Source organism: Trichoplusia ni, chromosome 6, assembly GCF_003590095.1.
Source record: "Trichoplusia ni isolate ovarian cell line Hi5 chromosome 6, tn1, whole genome shotgun sequence".
Lineage (NCBI taxonomy): Eukaryota > Metazoa > Arthropoda > Insecta > Lepidoptera > Noctuidae > Trichoplusia > Trichoplusia ni.
Genome location: NC_039483.1, coordinates 6873314 through 6886921, shown reverse-complemented (window position 1 = coordinate 6886921; position 13608 = coordinate 6873314). Strand labels below are relative to the sequence as shown.

Below are 13608 nucleotides of genomic sequence, written 5' to 3'. Positions count from 1 at the left end.
TCTGTACTAAACAAACACTTCGTCCAGTATAGACAAATCAAATTTAAATTCCCCTATTCATGACTTCACTAAAACGATCAAACATTGTTTATTCCTAGATTCCAGGAATACTAAACAAACAAACTAATTACAACAAGACATCCTAACTGGCCTACAAGACCGCTTATTGCCAGACAAACTCAGAACAAGACATGTTAACCAGGCGAGTTTGCGGCCACGAATATGTCATCTAAATGAGTTAGGAACAACAACCTACCACCACACCTTAAAGTAATATTATTTTAATTGTTGAAGGGAGATAGCAATACACAGCTTAGAGCGGCGTCTCTATTTTACATTAGATAGGTATGTTACATTAGGGAATGATAGTACGTAGGTGCTCCCATACTCCTAAAGAAGTCAAATTATACAAGTTTTGTCGTGAAGGCTTGTGAGTTTGTGTTGGTCATTTTGGAAGGTCGCATAATTCGTGATGTCAATATAGTGAGAGGAAATTGGGGCTTTTGATTCCAAATCTCTCTTGGGAAAATTTATTATGTTGAACCATAGGTCTAAATAGATTAATGATTTTTTTATTTTTTAAAGTAAATAAACTGAATATATTTCATAGTCTTAAATTTGACTATAGTAGCTATTTACTAGGTACTTTTTTTAATCGCAGATTAATAAACACGCGACGATACAAAAAAAACTTTTATTAAATCTAATTAATATCGGAATATTACGGAGAATCAAAGATACTTAAGTGCTATTTACTTATTTTTAGTACAGATTAAATTGAGTATCTTAATAGGTATTATGTTGCTGCCAATTTTGGAACCGAAATTGATATTCATCAATAAACAGCAAGAGATCGAATTTAGCGTAATTGTTGCTTCAAATAAACCCACGCATTTGATCTAAAATTACAATAGAGAGTTAATTCAAAATTATACAGTCATGAATAAGACCGAAATACGTCCGGTGACGTCACGACTGAATCATCCAAGGACACTTACCAATATAGCAGTTCTATAGCAACAGGAGCGAGATAGCGTGTCACGGGGTTTAGAACGGTATCTCACTTCCTCAAAAGTACTAGTTTAAGGCTGCGTTTTCACTAGAGATGTGCGATCCTCGCAGGCGTAGCGAAGGATAATTTTGTTAACAACCAATAGAATCGCTTCATTTACCTCGCTTAGGCCAGCACAGCTCTGGTCAAAACGGCTCAGCGGACATCCTCGTACGACACATTTCCATTGTATGTCTCTGGTGGAAACGCAGCCTTATTCTAAGATGTGATGGTAATCCCCCGGTTCTATTAGCAGGATGAATTTCACCATCATAATGTGTTAAATTCTCAAACTAATTTGTATGATAACGTTACGCCGTTATTTTGGGGTTCTACTGTAATTTACTTTTCTAATTTACGGTAGAATTTTGTAATGTAAACAGTTAAGATAAGTAATTTTGTTTTAGGTGGGGTTTAACGCGGAATTTTACGTGATCTCTGTTAGATTTTAACTTAGATATTTTGATGAGCTGGCGTGAATTTGCATAACAGGTTCATCTTAATAAATTAACGAATTAAAGCGAATATTGTCATTTTCTTCAATACGTCGATAACTTAGACAACCATAGTAAAATAATAATTTGAAAACTATTAACTAGATTTATGTTACAATTATGCGAAAAATTATTTAAATTTAATACAGATGATTAACGTATCTTGTTTTTGTTACAGATACCAATGCCCTGAAAATGCCGCCATCATAACCAGAAAAAAAAACAAAAAAGAATAATGTGAAAATATGAATTGACACACATGATTTCAACAACCAACTTCACACACACACCGTCAGATGTGAACACACTACCGTACGACTGCAGAAATATAACATTCAACTACAAAAATGCAACACAGAACTGCACTTACGAAGTATCGGATGATTACGAGAATTCGGGTTTCGGGAAGACGAATTTCACAAACGCGACGTACACGATGTCAAATGACAATTTTACGGAGTACGTTGAGATCCCGTATTACATAAAGGCGACGTCAATGACATTTTGTATTGTGATAATGTGTCTTGGGGTGATTGGGAATGTGATGGTGCCAATAGTAATACTAAAGACTAAGGATATGAGGAACTCGACGAATATATTTCTGGTGAACTTGAGCATAGCGGATCTGATGGTGTTGCTGGTGTGTACGCCGACTGTGCTGGTCGAGGTCAACTCGAAGCCGGAGACCTGGGTGCTGGGAAAGGAATTGTGTAAGTGATTTTGATAACTACTTCAATTTTATACTTTCTTTTCGTGTTGCGGCTGAACAATATAAAAGAATCAGAACACTTTCTATGCATATAGGAACCAGACTTGAAATAATTACTGACGTAATACTAATGTTTGTTGTAAATCGTGTCCTTGACTTGGATAAACCTTTTGATAAGCACTTTGATGACGCATGACATTATTCTTTTATTTATTCGAAGTGTAGTCATATTCGTGTAACGGAATTATTGATTTAGGTTTCGTATTAAGACATACTTATGATTTGTATAGGATTCAGTACAATTACATTACAGTTGATATAAAAGGAGTTCCCCTGGGTCGTATTCTTCGCCCTCTTTTATTTTACCCTAAATCACAAGTATTTTGGTATGACAAAATGTAGCGACGCTAAAACGAGTTTGACTTTTGCAAAGTGAATGATATCTTAATGTTCTGTGCAACTGAAACGCACTCAACAGGTTTGATAATAAACAATATTGAACTTGTTGCACTGTTGTTTGTAAATTTTACTCGTAATTAGTGTTCATGTACGCGTTTGTTGCGTGCTGACGTATTCGCTTCAGATTATTATTTTGTTGTGACATTTGTGGAAGTTTGTAATATCGGTGAATAATATTTAGCTAACTCGATCAATTTGATATTTTGGTTCAGTTTGATTCAAAATCTTAAGCTATACTTAACTTCATTCCCTGCACTGTTTTCCAAATTCTTCGTGATTAAATTCATAAAGATTCAAGAATGAGAGATCACTGCTCGATTTTGTAACTACATTTTTTCGTAAAGCTCTGTCTAGTAAATAAGTGAACACACCTAAGCTTTGTAAATTATAGAATATAAAAGCCCCATATATTTTGCAACTCAGATAGCTGATAGCTATAATGGGCACTTTCAGCTTCCATTTTTGAATACATATGAGTGTGGTACGAGATATGCAGGAATATATCATGCCGTTCGCGAAACTCTATCCTCCTTGGAGATTTTGATACGTAATATTTATTGAGAACAGTTTAGGTAAACTTAAGTGTTCGAGACCTAGCCTGTGTAGATCTTATCATTCGATTATTTGCTGTCTTTGTCACTGTCAAGCGGTGTCATCGAGATGGCATGACATCATTGTAATTTCTATCATATTTAGAGACTCTTTTTGGTAAAGGTTATGAATATGTTGATGCGGAATAGTTGCTGAGTGGTGAGGATTTTATGAATCTAATCCAAGCAAACGTTGTGGATTACAATATGTACCTAAGTATGATTGACATTTGCCACATAAGTTATAGGAAAGGTTCAGTTGCAAAAATAAAAACTGTTTTAAAATATCTTTACAGTTAGATACATTTTTGATGAATATTAACTGAAACTGTTTGAAAAAGGCAACATTAAACCGCTGATTGATTTTAATAATTTCCTACTAGTGGTTTTTTGGTGTCCATGTGCTGTATTAAAAACAATTTCGACTGGCCTTCGGCTTTCGATTGGTCTATTAGTTAGTGGCCTTGACTGCTATACCGTAGATTGTGGGTACCACCCAGGAATAAAAGTTTAAGAAATGTGCACTTTTTTGTGTCTGGATGTAACCGATCTATAAGTATTACAATAAGAAAATATATTAGTATCATTATCAGTTGTCTTGCACTCATAAAACAAGTTTTACTTTAGTTTCAGACTTAATGGCGTTGTGTGAAAGTAATAGAATATTATTTTCAAGTAAAAGTGTTTCTCTTCTTCATTGATGGTCATTTATTTTTTTGTTGAGTGCATTCCATTTTTATTTTGTCTCGTGCCATTCAGAATCAGTACGATTCGATCTCTCGATAATATCAGCTCTCTTTATTTGTCATAACATTTTGGACGCACTTAATATAACGGTGCAAGGCATGTTTAAATTCAATTTCGTATGCTCGTTGTGTATAATGAAATATACATTATTGAATCTCGATTTAGAGGGAATTTGATATTCAATTGTGGATTTTAGGTACAGACAACGCATGACAATATACAAGTAAGGATACCGACCGGCATGATGATCCTGTTTTGAATGAAATTGGGGATCATTTATGTAATCAAGATCTTCTGTTTGCGTTAAAGCAGCTATTTGTCAGATGTAGTATAAAGCGAACGGCTTTATAAAGTGCGGATTCCGTACAAATAAGTCAGAAAAATAACGGCAACAAAAATAGATCATCTGTGAAGCATCAAATAGCAATAGTCTATGTATTATGGTTCTTGAGATACAGTTTTATAAAAGACGGACGGCCTCATTAATAGGTTTCCGTTATTACTCTATGAACAATAAAAAGGATTAGGCTTTTCAGAAATGAATGGTTCGGTTGAAGCATATTACGTTAATTTTAATACGCAGGAATAGATGTTAAGACGTTAACAAAATGAATTTTCTTTTAAAGATATCTATAATTGTTTAATTATTTAAGAGGAAATATCCCGTTTATAATCAGGTCTCAGTTGCAATAAGATTCAAGATAAAAATCTAAGCTGCTCTTAATTAAAAAAAAAAAAAAAGAATGAAATCGTAAGCTTCAATTCTTAGAATGAGCAGAAACATCTTTGAAAGAGGTCTACTATGATAATGTTAATGTGGTAATACTGATGGAGTAATGTAAGTACGAGATGCCACTACCAAATGTATGGTACCATCTCGCTTCTACAAAAGCGACAATCTTTGAAACGTGGTACCTACGCATATATTATCGTTGAAACTCAAAAAAGGTTTCTTATACCTATATATTAAAAATTCCACCGTAAATGTATGATTTTATTTCTTTTAAACATTAAATAACCGTTTAAGGGCTGACTTAATTATGAGTTTTGTGTTAATCGCACTCTCAATTTGATCTTTCCTTTTTAAATCAGTTGTAGCGTTCTGAGATATTTTGGCTCGCTTTAATGGTCAACAGTTATGTGCCATCAAGATTTCGTTTATGGCCGGCGATGTTTTAAAAATATCATTTTGGTTAAAATAATGTTTGATAATTCTTGTGGGCAGAAATTGAATATTGAATTGATTGAGGTAGTTTGATACTGTTTTTGTATGTATTTCCAAAATTATAGGTACTTAGAATTTACCCAAACAGCATGTAGCAGGTGCTTCCCGTCTGTTTAGGTAGGTCCATCGATGGGTGACGATCGACATCATAACGAGTTGCTTCCTCCTTATTTCGAAAGACATGTTAATATTGTATCGTGTTGCCTAGGTAACTGAGGACACAGCCGCTCCTTGCAAAACACTGTTAATTAATTAACACCGATGAGACAAAAGCCGACCCCATCATAGTTAGGAAAAGACTAGGATAATGAAGATGAGTAAATAGCGTTAAAACCTCTTTACTACATTAATCATTTAAGCCAAATAAATATATCTTTGTTTTTATAGCTAAAACAAAAATGCCTGATATAAAAGTTGTCGAAAAATTGAGGTTATCACTCCAAAAAACATTTCCCAATAAAAATATTATCTCAAATCAAATATTTGTCCTAAAAACCAGTAGCCGGAATGCAAAATCAAAACCACAAACCATTTAGGTCATAAATAATTCGAATGAAGCACTTAAAATATATTATCTACGGACTTCATTAAGTGCACTTGTATTGATAAACTTTGATAAAAAAGTTTCAATAAAAGAGGTTATATGGATGACTTGATAGTTACCGAGGGTTCAACTCATCTGTGCGCGCGGCGCTATGTGTGCGTGCGATTGTGTGATTTGTGTGTGACACTAGCACACAAATGAAATCTCTATCAGTATACTATATCGCTTTACATTAACAAGGGTTACCCACACATAGCGTCATACGCAAAGATGAGTTGTATTGACTATATTCTATTGTTTTTACGATTGCCGAATTGACATTTAGAATGAAAGTAGGTTGTATTGTTTTTATGTGTTCCGCTTTAGTATTTAGGTTATCTATTTATTACTGTTACCTATATAGGTGAACAGTATAGCCGGGTAGATGAATCTGTGTAATACGAATCAACAAGAATAGATTTTCTAAGCATGTAGCAACCTATATTATGGAGTAGTCCGTATCAATCCAAACTTTTTAAGAAAATTTAATTGAAGGATACGATAAGACAATTAATCTGATTTTGTTCTGAATTTCGTCTCTGTTCGTATTATAGAAATATCACAGACCAAAAATGACAACATAATAATAAAAAAATACATAAAGTCTACCATAATTCCACTAACTACCTCACCGATGCCAAAACTATTATTAAATCCTAAAACAATACCATTATAAATAGCGAGACAAACAGAAACTGAGATGTGTACGGAACCATTGTGCTCCCTGCCAAGCCGTAACATTGACACTATTGTCCCTGTTTCTTATTGGCACAAGATATCTGGTAGCACTGGGTATTATATTGAAGTATAGTAAATAATTCTAGTGAATTTAGGCTAAATATTGTTAAAAATGACGATATTTTTATGAAATAAATATCGTTACATCCCACTTGTTTTCGTGTGAAGTAGTTAAGCGGGAAATCGGCACGAAAAAGCGGAGGCCTATGTCCAGCAGTGGGAGGACAAAGGCTGTGGATGATGATGAGGATGAGTTAAGCGTTTAATTCATTACTCAACGCATCTGTCAGAAAATTGTTTACTTATATTGACGGCTCATACACCTTTTCATTCGATGACGAAAATTTAAACTCATCTATTCAAGTTTGGGATGAATAAATCAGGTTATCAGTAGGTACCTCGTATCGCATCCTTTTCAGGCGTAAACCTTCTTCGTTGGTATACTAAGAAAAAGACAAACATCATTCGCGATTGTCCCCCACATGCGTCCCTCAAATCTGAATAGATCATTGCTCCTGCTTCGTCGCGTACAACCTTAATGACGATGCCTTTCCGCTTTGGTCCAGTGGGTGACGATCTTTGCCCATAGGTACTTCTGCATTCGCGTGACATGACCAGCCCCCTCCCACTTTAGCCTGGCGTTTTCTTCCTCCCACATCCATTACTCAGAATAAGGAGCATAGATGTTTCTATCTAATATAACTGACTGGCCTGTTGGTCTAGTGGTTAGTGGCCGTGACTGCTATACCGGAGGTCGTGGTTTCGATTCCCACCCAGGACAAATGTTTGTGTGATGGGCACGATCATTTATTCTGTGTCTGGGTGTAAGTTATCTATAATATGTATGTATTTAGAAATATATAAGTATGTTTATTAGTTGTCTAGTACTCATAATACAAGCTTTGCTTAGTTTGAGACTAGATAGCGTTGTGTGAGAGTTTAAAAAGTAATAACTCTAACAGATTCTCATTTTTCCATAGATACGTACTCAAAACAACGGAACGTAACAAACCAAGTCTCCACTAAGCAATATGCTTTACATAAGTTCAGTAGTATAACAAAGCGATTGAACTTTGTATTGGAGTAAGTATTGGTGCAGCTGTAGCCGTATCGATGAATATGTTCATAGATACAGATTGCAGCGGGATTGTGTTGGAGCCCGCGATTTACACGTAGTTGTGGGGTGCCACTGTTAGCGGGGTCCATTAGGTAGACGGAGAGAAATGTATATTGATGATGTTGTAACTTTTGAAAGGCGGATTCATAGTTATTTTACCGGGATAGCCTGATTAGTTTCGCATGCAAACGGAGCCGATAGACCCGGCGATGGGTTCGAGAAATACGGGTAAGTGAACCGCTGTTAAATAAATCATAATACTTGAATATCGTATGTTAACGGGACGCTAAAAATGCACTTGTTGATTTAATTGCTCGTTGGTATTTATAAACAAAACATAATATTTCTTCAAACCTTACATTTATATTCAAAATGATATGGTTAACTGGCGTTTAGGTGAAATAATTGGGAAGGATTCGATCAAAAGATCGCGAGAAAAAGGCTTATGGAACGAGCTTCTTAATGAATTTTGTGTATCTGGGTATCTTTGCGCATATACCTTGAATGATTGTGAAACAGAACCGACCGACTATTCCTAAAATAGTTACAAAAAATACTTAAAAAACTACACCTATCGCTTGCAATAGATACCCACTAAATAGGTGACCATTCACAGCACATGCCGACTTGTATTAAACGACCGATACAAACAATAAAACAACGAATTTCATCCTTGTCCCGCTGGACATAAGATTTAAATTCTTTTATCATCTAACTGGAAGTAGAAACCACGGTACGCCCCAATTAAGTGTTATAAAGTTCTTTGTAAAGATTGCTTGGGCTTTTTGCTACGTATGTGATTTATAAATCAGTGGTTTTTATGGAATCCTTTTGTGAATATCTAATCCCACCAAAAACATTAAATGTAAAAAAATGCCAAGTCTCTCGATGCAGTCTTTCCATCGTAAAAAGTTTTGAGATCTCATAGAAGCCAAGTCCTATTCAAAATATTTTGTAGTTATAAATCAACATTTAGTAATTGTATCAATAGTTTTCTTTATATTATAATTATAGTGACTTGGCAATGAGCACAAGAAGAAACAAATAAAACGGCATATTTGTAGGAGTTGAAAGTTACACACACCGCATGCGTAAACATTAATATCACAAAATTAATTTTCTTTTGGTTTATCCGTGTCGTCCCAACCGAATTTCGGCAACGGCAGTCAGTCTTAGTGTACTCTCGATTCATTTACTTTCATAAAGCGATGGCCCGTAAAGTATTCTTAATTATTGTATTGGAGCATGTAGTCGGTAGTGACCATCATGATTCACACATAACAAATAATCTGATCACTGGTCTCGTCAGTAACATTTGCACATAATTCCAGGCATCAAGCAGCTTTTAATTTGTGCTCATTGCCAAGTCACTATAATTATAATATAAAGAAAACTATTGATACAATTACTAAATGTTGATTTATAACTACAAAATATTTTGAATAGGACTTGGCTTCTATGAGATCTCAAAACTTTTTACGATGGAAAGACTGCATCGAGAGACTTGGCATTTTTTTACATTTAATGTTTTTGGTGGGATCTCATTTATTTTTTGTAAGTGTATTTCTTTCTTTTTTTTTAGGTGTCATAATTTCTAGGACTTCAGCTACTGCTTTGCTTAGAACCCATTCTCTATCTCTATCTCTTTTGTTTCTTCTCTGAGACTTCGTTACTTCTAATGTAAACAAGCTTAAACTTATATATATATGCATATATATATCTACTAACTTACAAACTATAGCTAAACTAAACTAAATAACACGTAAAGTTCTCCGAATATCAATTATCACTACAATATTTTTTAGTTTCGAAATGGTTTTTCATAGACAGGTGGCGCTATCAAATGAAAATTATCGAATTATTCTGAAGTACTACTTAGACTGCGCTTTGTAACGAAACCATAGCGCGATTCAGACACGTACAACGCCATCTATCGAGCGCGCATACAATATTTATCGCAATACAATGGAGTTTTAGCTTTATTAATTTAATGAATTATGAATTTTATGTATTAATTTGTATTAATGATAGTCTGTGTATTACATTTATATTATTCTTTTCTATTCTATGTATGTATTCATCCAATTGAATAGGTACTTAAACAACGAACAAAGTTAACAATGCAGTCAAAATCCATACATAATGTTCTTGTCAAACCGCAAATATAAAATTGTTTTCTATGGCATATTATTTTTTAATGTTTTTATAATTTTTCCTTTATATGTGGCTAAGGACCTATCTTGGTGCAAAATTTGAAGTTTCTAAGTCTGCTAGAAGTACCTTAGATTTTTGATGATCTGTCAGTGAGTCAGTGAGTCAGTGAGTCAGTGAGTGACAAAATGGTGTAACTTTGATCGACCGTAACTCCTAAACCATTAATTCAATTGGCATGTAATTTCGAACTTAAGCTTGTTCTAATGCCTACTATTATTCCCCGAAAAGCTAAACTCCTAGCTTTGTCCACGTCGAAGATACAGGGGGGGCGAAACAGCCGCGAATCGCTTCGAGAAAAGATGGTACGGCCGTGCCCGTTTTGCTCGAGACTTGGCAGGGGCACTGCCGTGCCCTCAGATGCATTGGTTTACTATTCAGGTATTTTTAGCAGGGACCGGACAACCCCACTTTAGAGTTAAGCCGTTTGACAGGGTAACCCGTACACGGGGTAACTCATATCGCAGTGTTACCTTTTGTTCGAGTTACAGCCTCGAAACCCAGCGAAATGGTTAACACCTTCATTATGGTAACCACGTGAAGGGGTTAACCCCTTCAATAACTTAACCCTTTGAAGTGGTTACCTTCACGAAAGGCTTTTATTCGTGTTACCCTGAATTACCCACTAAACTTGAGCTGCATACTTGCACCCTAGCGGCCCCTCATTGCTTTACTAAGACTACAGCTGATTTTCTTCTATCGCCGACGCGTCGCGCCTCTCGGACAAACTACCTACGCGCGAAACGTCATATAGGTAACTAGCTGTTGCCCGCGACTTCGTCCGCGTGGTTAGAAGATATAAGTTAGGAATTTTTGAACGAAAGCCCTCGAAGATTAATATTTTTCCCCGTATTTGCCACATTTTCCATTAAATCTTCGCTCCTATTAGTTGCAGCGTAATTTGATATACCTAGCCTAAAACCTTCCTCGATTATTGGTCTATTGAACACAAAATGAGATCAAATTTTTTAGATGAAATTATTTATAATAATTTAAAAAAAAATCGATTACAAGTTTTTTTTCATTTTTTGCATTTTCTGAGAAGATTTGACGGGTGAATTTTCGATTGAAAATTAGAGTGTTTTTATTTTAAATCAAATAAATTACAGCGTATTTGGGACACAAAAAAGTAAGTTTTCACCAAATTTCGTTACAAAAATAATTTTTTGTAAAAGATAAAAATAAAAAACCACAATCTTGGTTTTTTAGATTTTTCACATAAATTTTGAGGTTATGTGAAAAAAATGTAAACACAAAAGTTTTAGATCTTTTTCTTTTAGAACTTTGTCATTTGACTTTTTTCGAATTCGAATTTTAGTTTTGCCGGAAATTGATAAAAACCGTTTTTTACTCTTCAAACGTCACTCCCACCCCCTTCCCGACCTCAGATCACCCGTAAATTATTTTTCCTTTCATTTTTATAATATTCCCCTCCTTTTCTAATGGGTTTCATCCTACTATTTTTTAATTTGGTTTTAAAAATTATCGACCCTGGTCTACAAGTATAGACACGAAAAATATATATCACAACGTTTGAAAAGTGCGACAAGCAAAATTAAACTGTAAGATCATATCCACAATGATTTTTATTCCATGTTTACAAGTCGCTCGGTAAATGCAACAATGGCGCCGCTGGGCGGTAAGATGTCACGTGCGCTCGTGGTTAGACTATTTTCAAACTAATGTCTATGATAAAGAGTGCATATTGCATTGTCTTAGGTTGGAGTGGGTTACCCTGTTACAGTGTTACAGGGTAGTAAAGGGTAACCTGTTCGGAACAGGGTTCCAGTAATCCGTTCGAAGGTGTAACATATGTCATAGGGTTTTTTCTTGAAGCGCTTAAAAAAACCCCTTCAAAAACCCTTTCAATGAGTATCCGGCCGGTCCCTGATTTTTAGTGGTATATTTATGCGCTGTGTCTTAGCTGCTTCGATGAGCGTATATTTTCGTATATTAGAGCAAGTTTTTTTTTTCAATGTATCAGTATGTTGACAATCAGGGACAAAAAGCTTTGTGAGAAAACCTTGTTAGACGAATGCTCATATGTATCCCGATAAAATGGTCGTTGCCCAGCATTTTAAGAATTTGAAAAAATACTTGAGTTATTTGTTTAGACAAAATTATTATTACAGAATCGAACGGTTGTTTTAAATTAAAGCAACAATTCTGCTGTTTACAATGGCAGAAAAAAAATTATGAGAATTCATAAATGAAAAGAATTCTTAAAATTTTTGGAACACAAACATTGCAAATGAAGTACGGGGCAGAACACTTACGGTCAATACATGCTTAAGAGAATAGGAAAAGTTTTAAATTTAATCCAGTTGCCATTCATTTATCGGTTTTGTAAATAGCAGAATCGGGGCCCAGGCTTTAAGGGACACTTAAAGACAAATCGCGCAACACTTCCTGAACTACAGTCATACTGTAAAACCACTAACACCCTTTAGTACTACGAACATAAATCTAAACTCAGATATCTGAACTACTGCCGACGTATCACGTATTAGGTATAAGTAACAATCATTGGCATGCCAGCGCCACTTATATTAAAAACGTGGCTGGAGAACGCGCCAAACACTTTAGCACTGCTAGAATATTGTACTATAAATCTGGTTTGCAGTTTGATATTTGATATTTGGTGAGCGGAAATATTGGTGGTTGGTATTAGGTTGTATAATAATTAAAAATTATGGAAATATTGTTTTACTGTTGCTATGAATCGGTTAAGTGCGAGTCGGTCATGCGATACTGAGGGTTCCGTACTAATAGACTTAATGAAAACAAGTTTGTTCGTTAAAATATAATATTGAGGGTGGGTTTTCACAAGCTTTTGTTATGGCGGCAACAGAAATACACCACCGTTTCTGTTTCAAGTTTGTTTCTCATTCACTTTTCTTTAAAAAGATATAAGTATGTAAATAATGAAATTTATTTTCATATAGGGGTACAACAAATCAAAATAATTGCGAAAACAAGCATCCTTGAATAGTCCAAATCCAACCGAACTAAAAATTTTACAGTTTTGATAGCAAAAATAACCCAATATCATGTGAATCGGATCAAACGGATTTCAGATCGCATAAATTCAATTTTAGTTGTTCCTCTACAGCTTTTTCATCCGTTTGTCATAACTTTCACATCAAAATATGATTCGCATATTTCATAAAAACGGAACAAACGACTGCAAAAACGCAGTAGGCAAAAAAGATAACGACAGAACAAATCTGTATACCTATATATGTACATGTACATAAAATTGAAGTGTATTTTTGTAGTATTGAAATAACAGCATTATATTATGGTTTATATGGTACATACACCATGTCTATGTATCTGTTTCGTTCCAGCTAAACCTTAAAATGGCTGGACCGATTTTGACGGGAAAGCCGATGTGATGAGAAGTAATGATAGCGGCTTTTATTTAAAATAAATAATCATTTGTTAAACTCCACGAGGACGAAGTCGCGGGTACAGCCAGTCCTGTTATAAAAAAAATATCCGAAAGCAACTTTTAAAACCGATCCAGTGCGAGTCTACTACAATGGTTCAAAGCATCAAACCTCATCCCACCATTATTAAAAACTTGTTATTATAAGTACATCAAGGAAGGGGTGTTACATGCCAACCATAAATACCCACTACGGCAATACTTTAAGAGCCTCCATATATTTGTCATTTTAT

The 13608-nt window shown here is 34.9% G+C and overlaps 1 protein-coding gene across 2 annotated transcripts in view; it reads left to right on the top strand.

Annotated features, from left to right (window-relative positions):
* LOC113495495 (QRFP-like peptide receptor) overlaps positions 1–13608 on the top strand; it is an 80059-nt gene that overhangs the window by 55850 nt on the left and 10601 nt on the right. Inside the window, exon 2 of one of the 2 annotated variants that reach the window (XM_026874277.1) lies at positions 1724–2255. In XM_026874277.1, coding sequence (XP_026730078.1) covers positions 1805–2255 — 451 coding nt within the window. In that variant the 5' untranslated portion in view covers positions 1724–1804. Of the gene's footprint in view, positions 1–1344; positions 2256–13608 lie in introns of those variants that run through there. The other variant, XM_026874278.1, reaches the window with a different exon arrangement.